This window comes from Nycticebus coucang, chromosome 6 (assembly GCF_027406575.1).
Source record: "Nycticebus coucang isolate mNycCou1 chromosome 6, mNycCou1.pri, whole genome shotgun sequence".
NCBI lineage: Eukaryota > Metazoa > Chordata > Mammalia > Primates > Lorisidae > Nycticebus > Nycticebus coucang.
The window spans coordinates 118,011,320-118,027,504 of NC_069785.1; the positions used below are offsets into that span (position 1 = coordinate 118,011,320).

Sequence of the window (16,185 nt, forward strand, 5' to 3'; positions counted from 1 at the left end):
GCATGTGGAAAAGCTCACGTGTGTGCCTGTTCTCTCACAGCTCTAAAAGAAAAGGGGAACAAAGAGTTTGTTAAAGGCGATTACAAAGCAGCCATCCGGTGCTACACGGAGGGTCTGGAGAAGCTGAAGGACATGAAAGTGCTATACACCAACCGAGCCCAGGTCAGTGAGCCGAGGAGGTTCCCTGGGGCACTCTCGGGGAACACTTGTCACTACACCTATGACAGCAGTCAAAGACGAGACCAGATGGTCGCGTTGGGGGAACTGGGAAACACTTAGCAACTTGCTCTTGTTTCGGGGGTGAGGGGAGCTGATTTGTGGGCAGCACATCCCGTTTCCGTGGTGTAAATACTCTTCCCATGGCCTGATGTCAGGCTACCAATTTGGAATTACCAAAGGAGGACTTGGGAAGAGCCACGCACGATCGGCTCCCGCCACGGTGTCCGTTGGCTCCGGCACATCGTCAAGTTTATCCATGTGGATAAAGGAGACAACTAGTGGAAATAAGTGACCAATGAGACCTTGGAATTCTGCTGTCCGTGACTGGATTTGTCGAGCTTCCTTTCTTGGTGCTGGTTTAAACTCCTGGGGGCTGCCCTCCTGTTAGTTTCTTACTCATTGTTTCAGTCCCTCCTTAAGATTAAGTTCACGTGGCAAGGGTAAACCGGATAGCTGATGCACCTGCAGTGAATTTCTTAGAACGTTTGAGTTTCAGAAAGCCTTTACGCCTCCGTTTATATCACAGCTGAACTCAGTTTCCTGGAACACTGGGTGAAAACCATCACCTCAATGTTTATTACTGACTACATAATGAAGGGCAGGCTAATAGTTCTCAGATGAAACAAAAATGTCTCCTGTGACCTTGAGAAGCAGTTGAGGTTTTGTATGGTAGAGTTCCCTGTTGGTCAGAGAAGCCCACCCAAACCGGCAGAATCAAGGATGTGATTGTCCCAGGGTTGGGATACATCCGCAGGACCTGTGTAAGAGGAACTTGATGCCTTGTCATTTATAAAAGGGAGAGGTGGCAGCAGAGCCCTCATCAGCTCCAATTTCTGTAAGTTAAGATCAAGAGTGTCTGGCTGTGGTATGTTGAGGAAGAGTATTGATAACAAGAAACAGGATGTCTGGAGGCCAGAAATTCTTGGGAGTGACAGTAATTTAATGATAAGTAAACCCAAATGCAATGTAACCTCATTAGTTTAGCAGTTTGGGTAAGTCAGACTAAGAGTGAAGTGTCATTTAACTAGTTCCATTTGTGGAGAAAGTTTATTATGAGAAAATGAGTCAGTAAATAAGATGGCCTGAGTATGTTTTAACAGTACATTTCCACCCTGACAAGATAAACTTTTTGATGACAAAAACTGCCATATACTTTTTCTCTTAATGCTTTGTTAACAGATGTCTGATAAATCCTTGTAAAGTTACATAACATCAGAGACACAAAAGTCCAGTTAAGGGAATTAAGTTTCTGTTGGCAAATCAGGAGAATCATTTAAATGCAAGCAATTGATACAATAGTTATATTTCCTTCTTACTTATCATCAAACTTTGTCTCTAAAAACATCTACCTACTGATACTTGCTCAACTCTGAAGTTATTTGAAAGCAATAAAATGAATTGCTTTTAAAAAGTTATGTAATTCAGACATATCTAATTCTGACTGTCTATATACCCTGATTCATCTAAATTAGTTACATTTTCACTGTACTCAATTTTAAGCAGCACTGTGATTAGTTCTGAAGAATCACATTAAGAATGAATGTGGATAAATATAAGTAAATGCAGTGAAAAGCTTTAGAGGAGCAATTTCTCCCAGATTTCCCAGAGAGAAAGCTTATTCAGAGAAATTAAAAATGTGCTGTCTGGTGTTACAAATCATTTGAACCATAGACTGTTTTTAAAATGCCTCTCCTGTATGCGTGTGGTGTTAGAAAACACGTAATAAGGACCCTGCGAGTTGAGTGTTGCTTGCTAGAAAAAAAACCTGCCCTTTGATTGCTTTGTTTTTCTCCCGGAAGCAATATTATGATGAATAGATTGCTGGTATAATGTAGGTAAATCTGGAGTTTAATTGCTATTTGGAAAGAGTAATTCTTTTTTCCTGTGCAAAAGCAAAGGAAAACGAGGAAGTTCAGGGGGGAAAAAAAGAAGTAAAAGTCTGTATAGATATTATTTTTGCAGCCCATACAGATGTTTTTCAAGTCTGTATGTATCCTGAGTGAGAGTGTCGTGAAATCATGGCCACAATTGTCTAGAATGATGCCAGCTTCTTCCTCACATCCTCTGACTTTCGAATGATACCCAGGACCCTAACATGATGCTTTATAGAAACAGCTCACAGAGTTGTCTTCTCCAATTAGTACAGAACCCAGGTTACTGAAAGCATCACATCACAGCTTTTCTTTCAGAGCCAAGAGCTGCTCTGCAGAAGTGCATTAACTGGCTGTTACCTGCTCCCTCCTCGCTTTGGCTGGCTACTTAGATTCTCCATGAGTTACAGGGCCGACCCCATCATGAAGAGCACTTCACATATACTTAGTGCAGTTTGATAGGAATTTATTTACCACTTATTTATCCAGTAATTAATAGACAGGTCATCGTAGCCTCTGTGCTTTGTTTACATGCCTTTAGTGCTTAGAAGTTTTAAATGAAATAAATTATCAAGTTGGTTTAGTTTAAGGGCATCATAGGATTCTGAGTCAATCCTTGATTTTCTAGATTCTCTCTAATTATGGGGTGTTCTAAAAGAGTGCCCCAGGCATTTGGCAAGAAGTTTTATAGCCATGATCTGACTTAATGTCAGCCTATTTCCTGAATTCCTTCCTTCCTGCTGTGCGCATGAGGACAAAGCAGAGCTTTCTGTTTATTGTTTTGTTTTAACAGCATTATTAAGACATAATTCACATACTATACAGTTCACCCATTTAAATTATATACAATTCAATGGTTTTTAGTATAATCACAGAGTTGTGCAACCATCACAATCAATTTTTGAACATCTCATCATCCCAAGAAGAAACCCCAATCTGTTTAGCTGTTGTTCCCCAGTCCTCCCACTCCTACTCCAGTCTCAGGCGACCACTACTTTCTGTCACCGTACATTTGCTTATTCTAGACATTTCATATAAGTGGACTCTTATTTTTTTGTGCCCACTTCTTTCATTTATCATACTATTTTCAAGGTGCTTCCATGTTGTAGTATGCATCAATTCTTCATTTTTTATTGCTGTATAATTTTCCATGATATGGACATACCACATTTTATTCATCCATTCATCAGTTGATGGGCATTTAGATTGTTTTTGCTTTTTAACTATTATGAATAATTCTGCTATGAACATTCATGTACAAGTTTTTTTAAAATAGGTGTATGTTTAACATTCTTCTTGGTTATAAAGCTAGGATATGCTGGGTTATGTGGTAACTCTCCATTTAACCTTCTGAATAACAGCTGGACTGTCTTTCAAAGGCGCTGCACCATTTTGCATACTTATCAGCAGTGTATAAGGGTTACAATTTTCCACATCCTTTCCAACATTTGTTTAGCTGTCTTTTTGATTCCTTTTATTGTCTGGTGTCCTTCTGGAGCTCTGGGAAGACTCCAGAAGTGAGCACTTCCTTTGTAGACATGATTAGTGTGCCACTTTCTTCAGCTCCTCCTCTGCCCTGCTCTGTGTCCTGGGGGATGACCTGTGTGCACTGGCTTCTTGGCTTCCCAGCCCTCTAGCTTCTGTTTATGTTCAGCCCATGAAATCTGAAGGAAAAAGGGAGGTGAGATTAGGGTATTTATTCTCCCTGCTTTCACCTCCAGTGAAGGTCTCAGCTCACAATCAGGCAGGTCTTTGCACAGATTAATCTTTCCCGTTTTGTTCATTTCTCCTTCCTTCCACCCCTTAAGTTAGGAGTCGTGGCAGTTGCTATCCACTGTTGCTAGCCCTGGGGTTCTGTAACATCCCTCGTCCATTTCCCTAAGCCCTGCCCTCCCCTCGCAAATAATTCCTGTCCTAAACTCTTCCTCAGTCACCCAGTCACCATTGTTTCTTGCTGGGATCACAACCATTCTAGGTCAGCGTCGGGTACATTTCATCACCACTCTGCTGTTCAGCGGCTCTTCTGTGTGAAGACTGTATGATGCAGAGTTGAGTATGAATATCAGTTATTTGTGTCATTTACAGGCTTATATGAAACTCGAGGACTATGAGAAGGCGCTGGCAGATTGCGAGTGGGCTCTGAAGGTAAGAGAATATTTTCCTTCCAGCAAAGTGGTGCTGGGCTTGTTTGAGCCCAATCTCTTAGTCCTGAAGTAAATACAAGGCCGCTGCCAGTGCATCACGTAGGAGAGGAGGTAAGCTCTGTGGTATCCAAGAGCATCTTTTTGTATCTGAAAAAGACCAAAGAGGTAGACACCTATAAAATAGGATACAGTTGCTGTGAGGGCGTGATCATGTACCTAAAGGGCCTAGTGCATAGTAAGCACTCCAGAGAAGCTGCCGTTACTGTTGGTCTTTCAAGGTCTTCTGTTGAAATAGCACATTCTTTACCACTGTGTTGTCAGAGGCCTTGCTGCTCGGGAGAGTGGAAATGCCGCCTTCTGTCTTCTGCAGCCACCATGGGAGATTATTTCTGTGCTGTTGCCATTCTTCCTCATCAGTTTGTGTTTTTTCCCTCTAGCCCTAATAATTTGGAAACATAATGTCTTCTGTTTGTAGAGGAATAATCTAAAGAAAGGAATCTCTATTAGTCAACTCAGTCAGGCCTCAGGCAGATAGCATAATACTGTGTGTGGTATTTCCTCCAAAATCTGCCAAAATAATAATCAAAGGTGCATAGAAGTAAAAGAGAAATGGTGTGATCACTTCTTAGGGACGTTATTTACTTTAGGTGACTATGTCTAGATATTTAAATAATCTTCTCTCCACATTCCCCAGAGTTATTACTCTGCCACAGAGGGCTTTATATAACCCAAACTAGGGCTTCTCAGACTCCTGACTGAAGCACTCCCTAACAGCAGAGGAAAATGAACATGAGCCTTTCCCGGGTTCAGAGACAGAGTGAATGAAATTTCTTTCAAGATATGTGTTTTATCTTAAAAATCCTTGTGAATTTTGCATGGCACTTCATAACATTTATTTGTTTGTTTTAATGCCATATAAAAGTATTGTTTTTTAAAACTTTGAATCAAGTAAAGTTGAAGTACAAAGAGAATGTGCCAGGTTTATCCTGGGGCTTCGATTCTTTGATAGGCACACGTGTTGTAGCCTACTGAGCACAGCCCCAAACCAGCACCTTGAACAGCAATATGCTGGCCATGTCTACTTGTTTATTTTTTATCGTAAGGGTAAGCAAGGGAAAGTCACCTTTGCTTATAATGGTTCATAAAACACTAGGGATCCTCCAAAACTGACATTTGGAATGTCTGATTTCTTTAGCTCTTCAAAAATAGTGTGTGCGACACCTCTCATCCCAACTCTTAAGTTATAAGAGTTGCCCAAAGCTGATGACCTCAAGATCCTCACAGTCCCAACCCAGATCCACTAACCTTCTTTGTCACCTTTTTTGATCATGGTTTCTTTTTCTACCATCATTCTGCAAGAGAAGAGAGAGACAAGGATGTTTTTCTTAGTTGCTCCAATGATCGCAAAAACCACCATTTTCTACGTGCTCACAACATTCTATTCTATTCTGTTTAATATTTCTATTTTCTTGATTGTTCTGACAAGGAAAATTGAGCCTTAGTAATGAAGTAACGCACACAGGATCAGGAAGCTAGTGTCAGTATAACTGTAATCCCAAACCCTTAACCATCTGCTATAGCAGGCCTCTCCATTGGAACCTCACATCCCATAGTCCCTGGGTGTGGGTCTCATTCTCTGCTATGGAAGAAACAAGATATCACAGGGCTTCCAAGAGCATCTTTTCATATCTGAAAAAGACCAAACAGGTAGACACACCATTGTGCTGATTCAGGATAACACAGGAGAACTTAAGCCTGTTCTCACATGTTAATTGAAGCACAACATAATAAATGGTTAAACTGAGGCAAAGCAGGGCCAATGGAACTGACATTAAAAACCACTGACACTCTACAGCCAGTTAAATGCCCAGTGAGACTCCCAGCTGAAGAGGTTTAGGTAAACACTTGGAAAGATGGGGAAAAAATGTTCAATGAGTTCTAAAAACTAATAATGAGGGGGGAGGAGGGTGGGACCACACCTATGGTGCATATAGCAAGGGTACATGTCGGATCTATTAAGTATAGAGTATAAATGTCTTAACACAATAATTAAGTAAATGAGGTGAGGGATATATTAACCAGTACGATGTAAGCATTCCAAATTGTATATGAAATCAGCACATTGTACCCCATAAATGCATTAATGTATACATGATCTACCTCTTTATGATTTAATAAACATAAATAAAATAAAATAAAAACTAACAATGGTTGGTTCTGGGTTGCAGCCATAAATTAAAAGAGAAAGTTTAACTCCCTTTAAAAGTAATATATCAATAGTGAATGTTCATTGGCATGCCATTATTAATAGTATTAGTACTTTCATGCCAATTTTACATTTTTTGACACTTTTAAATTGGTAGAGACAAGTTCATGTGATGATATTTCAAGACCGATGTTCCTTGTCAAGGAAGATAAGGCAGAGAGGCTGGTTTCAATTATGATTAGAACCATTTCTTTCCTGGCAGACACTTCCTGCACAATGAAATACATCTTCTTCTGAGGGCAGGATTCCTTTCAAGGAAACCTGGGGTTCACCTGAGAAGATCCTAGTGAGGGTTGATACATGATCAAAGGAAAATGGATCCATTAGTGAGAAATTCCATTAGCAGCCCTTTGTGTCATTTCGAGGAAGGCAAAGTCACAACCAAAACCACTTAATGGTTACCCACAGTTGGCCGTGAACAAGGCTTTAATGCTTGGGGCTTGGTTTCCCCCTGTTATTACCCTGGTGCATTGCCAGTGAATATACTGTGGGTATTTGGTTTTCATAAGCTGCAGCGCTAGTGTTTCTTCTTATGCCCTTGACGTTCCTTTCCTGTTTCCTTATTTCCTCTGTGAATTCAGCAGGGTTCGCTGCTCTGCTCACTGCCTCTCCCAGCTCCCGTCTCCCTCGCCCCTCTGCACGTGGCTTTCAGTCCGCTTCCCAGCCTAGTTCCCTCCCCAGCTCCAGGGCTGCATTTCAGCCAACTCTGGCAGGTTCCTTTAGATTGTCTTTGAACATCTGAAACTCGGTATGTCTAGAAGGCAACTCTTCTTTCCACTCACCCCTCCTCGCTCCCAGCCCTAACTGACCTTTTCTGTTAATGACCCAGCGGCCTTCCAGGCATCTCGAGCCTCAGTTTTGCCTCCTACCCTCCTTTACTCTGTCGTGTATAGCTAGTTGATACTGGTCAGTGTTTTCTCTGACATAGCTCTGGTGTCTGTACTCCTTTTCACTTTCACTGTCACCAGGACTTCCCATGTCTGCCTTTATTCTAAGTAGTCGCCTGGCTCCTCTCCCTGGCTGCCCTTCCGTCCTCTGGGCACTTCTGCATGCCCCCTCCAGACCAGCTCCCCTCCACAGCACCATTGGTGACTCAGCCTCTGGCCTGGCATTCAGGGCCTCCTCCTAGCCTTCCCTCTACCCAGCACCTGCCCTCAGTCCCAGCTGCACTGTCATAGAAGCCTCGTCCTCTCCCACCTTGCCCAGCCCATCCTCCCTTCTTTACCTCTCTATAGGTAACACTCATGATCTGGCTCATATCACCCTCCTTCGCATGCCCTTTTAACAATGCATCTCATTCAAGCAGGTTTCCTTTCACTGAACTTTTTCAGTAGCATTTTTTATAGCACCTTTCTAAAGGAGATTTGGTGTTAATTTTTAAAGCCTTGAGCCCTGAAGTTAAATGGCCAGATTTCAAATTCCAGTTCTTCCCCTCACTAAATGTATAACCTTGAACTTCTACAACCCCTAGTTTCCTTATCTGTAAAATGGGGACAATAATTGCTTCTACTTCATGGAATTGTTGCCAGACTTCATGACATCCCTCTTATGAACCATCAAGCTCGGGGACTAGTAAAGTTGAAGTACAAGGAGAATGCTGAACAGCCAAGCATTCTTCTTCTTATCACTGCCATTCACCTGGCAGTGACTCAGGAAATGATGAACATGAAAATCTATCTGTAGACGTCTCTCCAACAGTTCTCTCTTTTATTATTCAGTTCTTCTTCCACTTTCTCTTTTTCTTGGAAGTGGATCACTGCTGTTGTAACTGCACCAGCAACAGCTGGTAACGTATTTATTGCCCGGTGCTGCCCTAAGTGTTTTACGTGATTTCGTCCTTAGAGCTACCTGAAAGGGAGATACTATTATTATGATCTTTACTTTCCAGATGAGAAAAATGAGTGTCAGAACATTTAGATAGCCTAGCCGATGACTGACTTCTGAGTGGCAGAACAAGACTCCACCCAGGTCATGGTAGTCTCCTGAGCTTGAACTCTTAACCTCTCCACACGTGAGCCCTTAAAGGGCATCTGACCCAACACAATGCCTTAAATATAAAATGGATTCAATATATTTCTATTTACTAGATGTTTTAAATTTTAGTGTATGTCTCTTTGCTGAATCATTCCCTGTGAAGTTATAATTATTAGAGGCAGACAGGTGCAGGGACCCCTGTGTAAATGGTCTGGTCTCAGCCATTGTTTCAATGTTGCCTTTTGAAGGGAGCATTCTTCCTAATCCTGAGGAATGTAAGTTCCCAGTGTGCACATGTAGTTTATTTGAGGGGAGGAACTTCCTAGGCCAGGGGTTCTCAACCTGTGGGTTGCGACATTAGGAAGTTGAGAACCACTGTCCTAGGCCCACTAAGATATAATGGGAACCTCAGCTGTTTTCCAAGAGTAAATTCTTCTCTCTTCTAGTAAGCCAGTAATTCTTTAATTTGGCTTCACATTTATGTCACCTGGAGAACTTAAAAAATTTCTGATACCTGGTCCCTACCCCAGAGTATAATTTGAGTGGGGTATTTCCTGGCTGGCAGGATTTTTAAAAGCATCCTAGGTGATTCTGATGTGCAGCCAGTGTTAAGAGCTCTTCTAAACTAAGGGTTTCTGGTTTGCTTCCTGATTGAGTCTCATTAAATGGAAATGAAAATTGGCAGGTATCATTAATTAATTTGATAGAGAGCTTACTGGTGCATCCAGGCTCCTTGCAGGCATCAATTAGTTTAGTTGAAGATGCACAGAAAAGTTTTAATTGTCAACCCTGGTAGCTGTCCTGAGAGCTAAAGCTCTGCCTTAACTCTGTTATCTAGGTAGTTAGGGGAATGGCTAATGACTTCAGATCTTCTGAAACATCTCATCAGTCACTCTCTTTTATGCAGTGTGATGAAAAATGCACAAAGGCATATTTCCACATGGGAAAAGCCCACCTGGCCCTGAAGAACTACAGCATGGTGAGTCTTTAGAGGGATGTAAGAGGCACCTTTGATGACATGGTGATGTTCCCAGTTGTCCCAGAAGAGAACCATGAGTCTCCAAGTTGACTAGGTATTAGTCCACCCTTTGGTATTGTCCAAGGTAAATCTCAAGATCTTAAGAGTTGGGAAGGATGTTGGGTGTCAGTATAACTCCCATCGGCTGTAGGGATATTTTCTGCAGCATCTCTCAGTGTTCAGCCTCTGTAGAGAAGGGGCATAAGCAAAAAGGAAAAATGAAGTTCACTGTAATCTTATCACCCAAAAGTAACCCTGTGTGTGTATTATTTGTGTGGCTATCACATATTGTTAATACCGGCTGTTGAGAAATAATTCGCATACCATATAATTCATTTGTAGAAAGTATATGATTCAACAGTTTTTTCCTTACATTTGGCTCTCTGATCCACTTTGAGTTAATTTTTCTGCATGGAGCCAAGTGGGGGTTCAACTTAATTTTTTTGTATGTGGGTATCCACTTGTCCCAGTACCATTTGTTAAAGAGGCTATTTTTCCCCTCATTGAATGATTTTGACACTCTTGTAAAAAATCATTTGACGACAAATATATGGGCTTACTTCTGGGCTTTCACTTTCCTTGCATTGATCCTCATCTGTCCTTGTGCCAGAATCACAGTCTTGATTTTTGTAGCATTGTAACAAGATTTGAAGTTGAGAAGTGTGAGTGCTCCAAACTTTGTTCCTCTTCTTTTTCAAGATTATCTTAGTTATTCTGGTTTACTTGCATTTTCATGTGAACTTCCAATCATTTTGTTAATTTCTACAAGGAATCTAGGGTGTTACATGAATTTTTAAATCAATTTGGGAAGTATTGCCAACTAAGCAAGTATTAAGTCATCCCATCTATGAACATGCTATATCTTTCCATTTATGAAATATTTTATAAATAAATTGCCTCATATTGTACATTTTTTAAAAAGTTCTTTCTTTGTTGGATTTTGATTGGAAAAATATGTAAAATTATTGTAATAAGATAAAGAAGAAATAACGAATAAAGAAAATATTAATGGGGCGGCGCCTGTGGCTCAACGGGTAGGGCGCCGGTCCCATATGCCGGAGGTGGCGGGTTCAAGCCCAGCCCAGGCCAAAAATAAAAAAAATAATAAAAAAAAAAAGAAAATATTAATGTTTCTCTATCAAATTTTATTCAATTAATTTAGCAAATATTTATTACATGCTTTCTGTCAGTCACTGTCAGTACAAACAATCATAGTTCAGCAGTAAACAAGACAAATTCCTTGATTTCATGGAACTCACATTCTTAAGGTGGAAGTAGACAAGAGATATAAAACAAATAGACGCAGTCTGTTAGGGTGTAGTATGTTAGGTCGTTGTAAGTGTTAACGAGAAAAATGAAGTAAGAAATCAGTGAAGGGTTAGATTGGTTTTATGTGGTGGGGTGGTCAGGGAAGGGAGGGAGTGATGTGAGCAAACCGTGTGGCTATCTAAGGGGGGAGCATTCGAGGTGCAGAGTAGCTAGCATGCAAGCACCAAAGGGAGAGTAATGAGAGGGGGTCAGAAGGGTCGTGGAAGCAAATAGAAGGCTGATTTCCAGAAGGCATTACAGGCTTTTTGGAGGACCTTGATTATCATTTTCAGTGATCTGCAAGCCATTAGAGGATTTTAAACAAAGAAATGACATGATCTGACTTAGATTTTCAAGGATCGCTCTGACCGCTATATTGAGAATGTTTGGCCAGGCAAAATCAAAACAGAACCATTTAGAAGGCTGTTGCATACATAGCCAAGCAAGAGGTGACAGTGGCTTTAACCAGGCTGTCGATGGAGGTGGTGAGAAGTGATATGATTCTAGATATATAGTGATGGTGAAACCAGCAAAAATTGCTGACAGATTAGATCTGGGGTTGAAGAAAAAAGTTGGATACTGGGTTTTGTTTGATGTATACACTACAAAATTTTATACAATATTTACAAAATATTCTGTGTGTATTAGCCACCTCTTATAAAATTTTCTAATAATCTTTTGTAAATAAAGGTACATTTAACTACAATTTCTCATTTTCCCTACGAATGGCAGCTTATAGGCAACTTTGGGGACACTCTGTATTTCCGTGATACTGTCCTGCCTTGATGTGTTGTATTTTCCTCCAGTTCATTTCTTTATCTAGTATTCTAGACAAACCTTGACCCTTCAAGATGTCTCAGAACTGTTTTCTTCTGAGCTTTTTCTGTCAGTGACTGGTTAGATTATACTCTAGTCAAGGAAATTCTTATATCCCTGTAAAAGGTACTGCCTTAAACCCAGAAATTCCTTTCAACTAGCGTCTGTTTGCAGAAACTTTCTACTTAACAGTCTTCTTTTTTTTTTTTTTTTTTTTTTTTTATTTTTGGCCGGGGCTGGGCTTGAACCCGCCACCTCCGGCATATGGGACCGGCGCCCTACCCGTTGAGCCACAGGCGCTGCCCCTTAACAGTCTTCTTAATGAGAACCGCTCACTCCCAGGTTTTCTAGCTGACTCTTGCAAGACCAACAAAGGGCCCCCTTACTGGCTCTCTTTGTAGCTGTAACTTGCCGTTCTCTTTTTTAAATTCCTGAGTCTCTGTTAACACTGTCTCTGGCTTCATTTATTCCCTGACTCCCTATGGGCGTATCTGACAGGGAGGCTCTTTTTCTCTGTTAGTGCGAATACCATATCTAACTTTTGCATTTACCTTATGATCATTCCTATCCCAGACGGACATGATCCACAAGAATTTAGGATGGGCTATTTTTTAATCCTGGGCTATATCTGAAAAAACTCTTTTTTAAAATGAATTTTGAAGTAATAGTATTGCCCCACAGAACTGGAGAAGCCTAAATAAAATGTGAAGTACATAGTGTGTTCTCATGCCTGTCTGCACTGGGAGCGGGAGGAGGCTCGGAGAGAATAGTGAAGGACCAATCCCCATGACACCCAGGGTCTTTCTTGTAATCCCTTTTGCCCCCTGACCATTCTCAAGGTCTTGTTTCTTTTTCCTAGTCTAGAGAGTGTTATAAGAAGATCTTAGAAATAACCCCCTCGCTGCAGGCGCAGGTGAAAGGTGAGAATGTTCGTGCTGATGTCCTTCATTTGAATTTCACCTCCCTTGGAGCACCTGCCTTAGGGTACCTTCTGCACCTTCTCTGCCCTTGGGCATGGGGCAGCAGCCTTGCCTCGCCTACACAGTCTGACCCTCTGTGCTGACCTGCTCAGCTCCTCTGCCCTCTGCTCTCCCTCTGCAATGTCTGCCCTTCTCCTCACCTGTGCCGACTCCCTGAGACCCTTCTAGACTGCCTTGAATCCCTAAGATGGTTAAGACTTTGATTATAGAATTTTCACTGTTTCTAAAATTTTCCTTGCTCAAGAAGGGGATTATTTGAATTATTTTAATGCTTTATGTGTCTCAACCTCCCATTCTCAAGAAAAAATGGTGGGTGGGGAGAAGGCTGCTTTTTGTTTGGTATTGTTGATTGTCACGATTTTATTTTGTTTTGTTTTTGCCTTCTGTTTTGCTAGATTACCTGAATCAAGTAGATCTTCGGGAGAAAGCAGATCTTCAGGAAAAGGAAGCCTGGGCCCTGGTGGACTCAGGAAAGAACACAGCTGTGACGACCAAGAATCTCCTGGAGACTCTGTCCAAGCCTGACCAGATGCCCCTGTTCTATGCAGGGGGGATTGAGATCTTGACTGAAATGATGAAGGACTGTAAGCCAGAGATGTGTCCGATCCCATGAGTACTATCAGTGTGAAGGGACAGGGCTTAGAGGCCTGCATTTATGAAGCAAATCCCTCCTGTCCTTTCACAAATATTAACTGAAAATCTACTCTGCTGGTGTACAAAAATATGCCTTCTCCCCGCTGTGTCCTCTCCTCAGAGTACATCTGTTCAACACATATGCGGTGAATACCACACACAGACACAGCACACACTATATATACATTACGTACATGTTACATACACCGCATGCACGTGCACGCACACACACAGCATTCACTCATTGAACATGTACTTGTGTTACACACATACCCCATAGCACACACAACACACACTCCATAAACCTGTCAGTATGCATATCCTACACACACTCAACCCCCACACTTTCTTCACACGTGTACTCTGTATATACCCCAAACATCCCGCACTATGCCACATAACTTCCCTTTACTGCAGAGAAAGGGAAGACAGAATCGTGTACAATAAAAAACCTCAGCCTCCCAGAGTGCCAGGATTACAGGTGTAAGCCACCGCACCTGGCTGCCATGCTGTTCTTTTACCAGTTTTTACAACCACTGATTCTTAAATGAATCAATGGCTTAACTGATTTTTGTGCTCAATGATAGTGATGTTTGTACGTATAGATGGAGTGTCTGGCTTCCCTTTAGTAAACAATGGAGGACACACAGATACCTCCTTAACAAGTTTCTTAGAGATAGTATGTTCTTCTCTAGAGCCTAGAAATAGCTTCAAAACAAATATTTAAGAAAAGATGGATACGCTGATTGTTCCCTGATTAAGCAGCTCCTGGGGGCTTTCTGAAAATTACAAAGTGATGAGTTATAAAAATAACCTGCAGGGCCACCCCAGCTTTATTCTCCTTCTCTTAAATAGTCCCTTTGCCTAGAGTGCTGAGTGGCTGCTGAAAATGGTTCTTTTCAGACTATAAAGGTATTTCTGTCTGCCAAACCGTTAATGTGGTGACAATGACATCCATATTAGATTCCTCATTATCAGCTGGCTGTGTTGTAGCTAGACACCAGCCAGACAGTTCAGGGGTCTGACTTAGTTTTCTATGAATTTGTTTCAGGCACAGAACAAACTTTATTTAGAATATACAATGGATTCAGTACCATCAATGACAACAAGGTCATCAGAAGGTAGGATGTCTATAAAGAGCCCAGATGTCAAAGCAAGGAAGGACAGCCGTTCCTTGTGTAATCAGGCACTAGTCACATAAACAGCAATGCCTCTGAGCATCACCACCCCTCAGCAGCAGGGCCCCTCCAGCAACATAAAACTGCTCACTGCACCTTTGACCTCACAGCCTCAGGCTATTTGAGTTGTGCTACAGTTAACTGTTAGCGCAACAATATCTCCCAGGATTCCTCCAAGCACTTGGAGAAATGCTCATTCTTGCTAGTTTCCACCAGTTTTTGCAAGATTGCCATTTGCTTTTCCATTCTCTTGGAATTTGCTGGTCATATCAGGAAGTGAGATCAGCTAAGTCCTGCCCAACCCCATTTATAGTTTCATCTGAAACAAGAACTATATGATAGGAGATTTGCTCCTGAATATTTTTATTTTATTGTATTTTATATTTTAATTGTTCTGGTATGATTCCTGAGGCTCAGGATGGTGGTGTGGAGATCACCAGTGTGTGTTTGTATGCCTGGTGGCAGTGTTGGTCCCAATACAGCCACCACTCATGGCCCCAGCTTACCACCCACCCCTTGTGTAGCCCTGACCTCCTCAGCCTGAGTCCTTGACCTGAGCTCTCAGTTCAGTGACTGGCAATTCAGCAATCCTGGTGACTGGTGGCTCTGGATTATAAAATTACTTCCTCAAACCCTCATTTGGAGATTCTGGGATGAAATAACACCAAAAGACAACAAAATCAGCACTGATTTCCAGATTTAAGATTGTGTACCTTGTCTGTTCTAGGTGCTTTTCCATGGCAGTAAAAGATGCGGTTGAAGAGACAGTCTGTGTGTCTGTCCTCAAGCTCTGGTATGCTGTGTGCGATGGGAATGGTAAGACTGTGAAATCACTTAACCACCATTAATGCACTGATGATGATGGGGCCATACGGTCAAGTGTGGCCCTGGTCATGGCCTGGAGTGTTGATGTCTAGACCTCCACATGCCCCCTCTCTCCAAAAGAGCCTATGGATCAAAAGTAAAGTGGATGGTGATGGGATGTGAGATCGCTGTCAGCATAATGAGTGGTCTCCTCTCTCCTTTCCCCATGATTTTTGCAGACTCTTGGCCTCTGCTCCTGTGCTGACAGTGGGCTGGATGGAGATTTTCCTCTCCTGTACATCTCATTTATTTTTGCTGACCACAGTACCTGTTTTAGCATCCTAAGATTTATGATCATCCCTGCCAGTGTCTTCCGACTCTGCGTAGTGTCTAACATTGAGACAGTAGAATGCCATAGGGATTTCATTTACTGTGTTAACTCTTAGATTTTTTTATATTCAGTCATATGGAGTTCATTAAATTTTGTACAATCTTTTTTTTTTTTCTTTCCTTTTTTTTAAAACAGAATCTCACATTGTCACCCTGGGTAGAGTGCCATGGAAATCCTCTTGCCTCAGCTTCCCAAGTAGCTGGGGCTATAGGCGCCCACCGCAACACCTGGCTACTTTGTCTATTCTATTTTTAGTAGAGACTCTGGGTTTTGCTGTTGCTCAGGCTGGTCTCGAACTACTGAGCTCAAGCAATCCACCCACCTCAGCCTTCCAGACAGAGTACTAGGATTACAGGTATGAGCCACCACGCTTGGCTTGTACAATCTTTCTTAATCATCTTTGTAACTTTAATGTACATAAAAATTTTAAGTATTTCTCTTATTTTTTAAAAGCATACTTCACAGGAAAAGGTTTGACCTTGGACACAGAGCAATGAAAACGGGAATAATGATAGTGTGTCTCCTTTTCACAGGGGTACTACAGAGAGCCAGCGATAAAGCTCATGAATGTAGTTTGTCATAC

The 16,185-nt window shown here is 41.7% G+C and overlaps 1 protein-coding gene across 1 annotated transcript in view; it reads left to right on the forward strand.

Annotated features, from left to right (window-relative positions):
- The window catches only part of TTC12 (tetratricopeptide repeat domain 12), a 51,464-nt gene that overhangs the window by 11,687 nt on the left and 23,592 nt on the right, over positions 1–16,185 (forward strand). Inside the window, exons 6-12 of the mRNA XM_053595455.1 lie at positions 41–162; positions 4,176–4,235; positions 9,382–9,453; positions 12,476–12,536; positions 12,992–13,180; positions 14,281–14,350; positions 15,135–15,223. Coding sequence (XP_053451430.1) covers positions 41–162; positions 4,176–4,235; positions 9,382–9,453; positions 12,476–12,536; positions 12,992–13,180; positions 14,281–14,350; positions 15,135–15,223 — 663 coding nt within the window. The remainder of the gene's footprint in view (positions 1–40; positions 163–4,175; positions 4,236–9,381; positions 9,454–12,475; positions 12,537–12,991; positions 13,181–14,280; positions 14,351–15,134; positions 15,224–16,185) is intronic.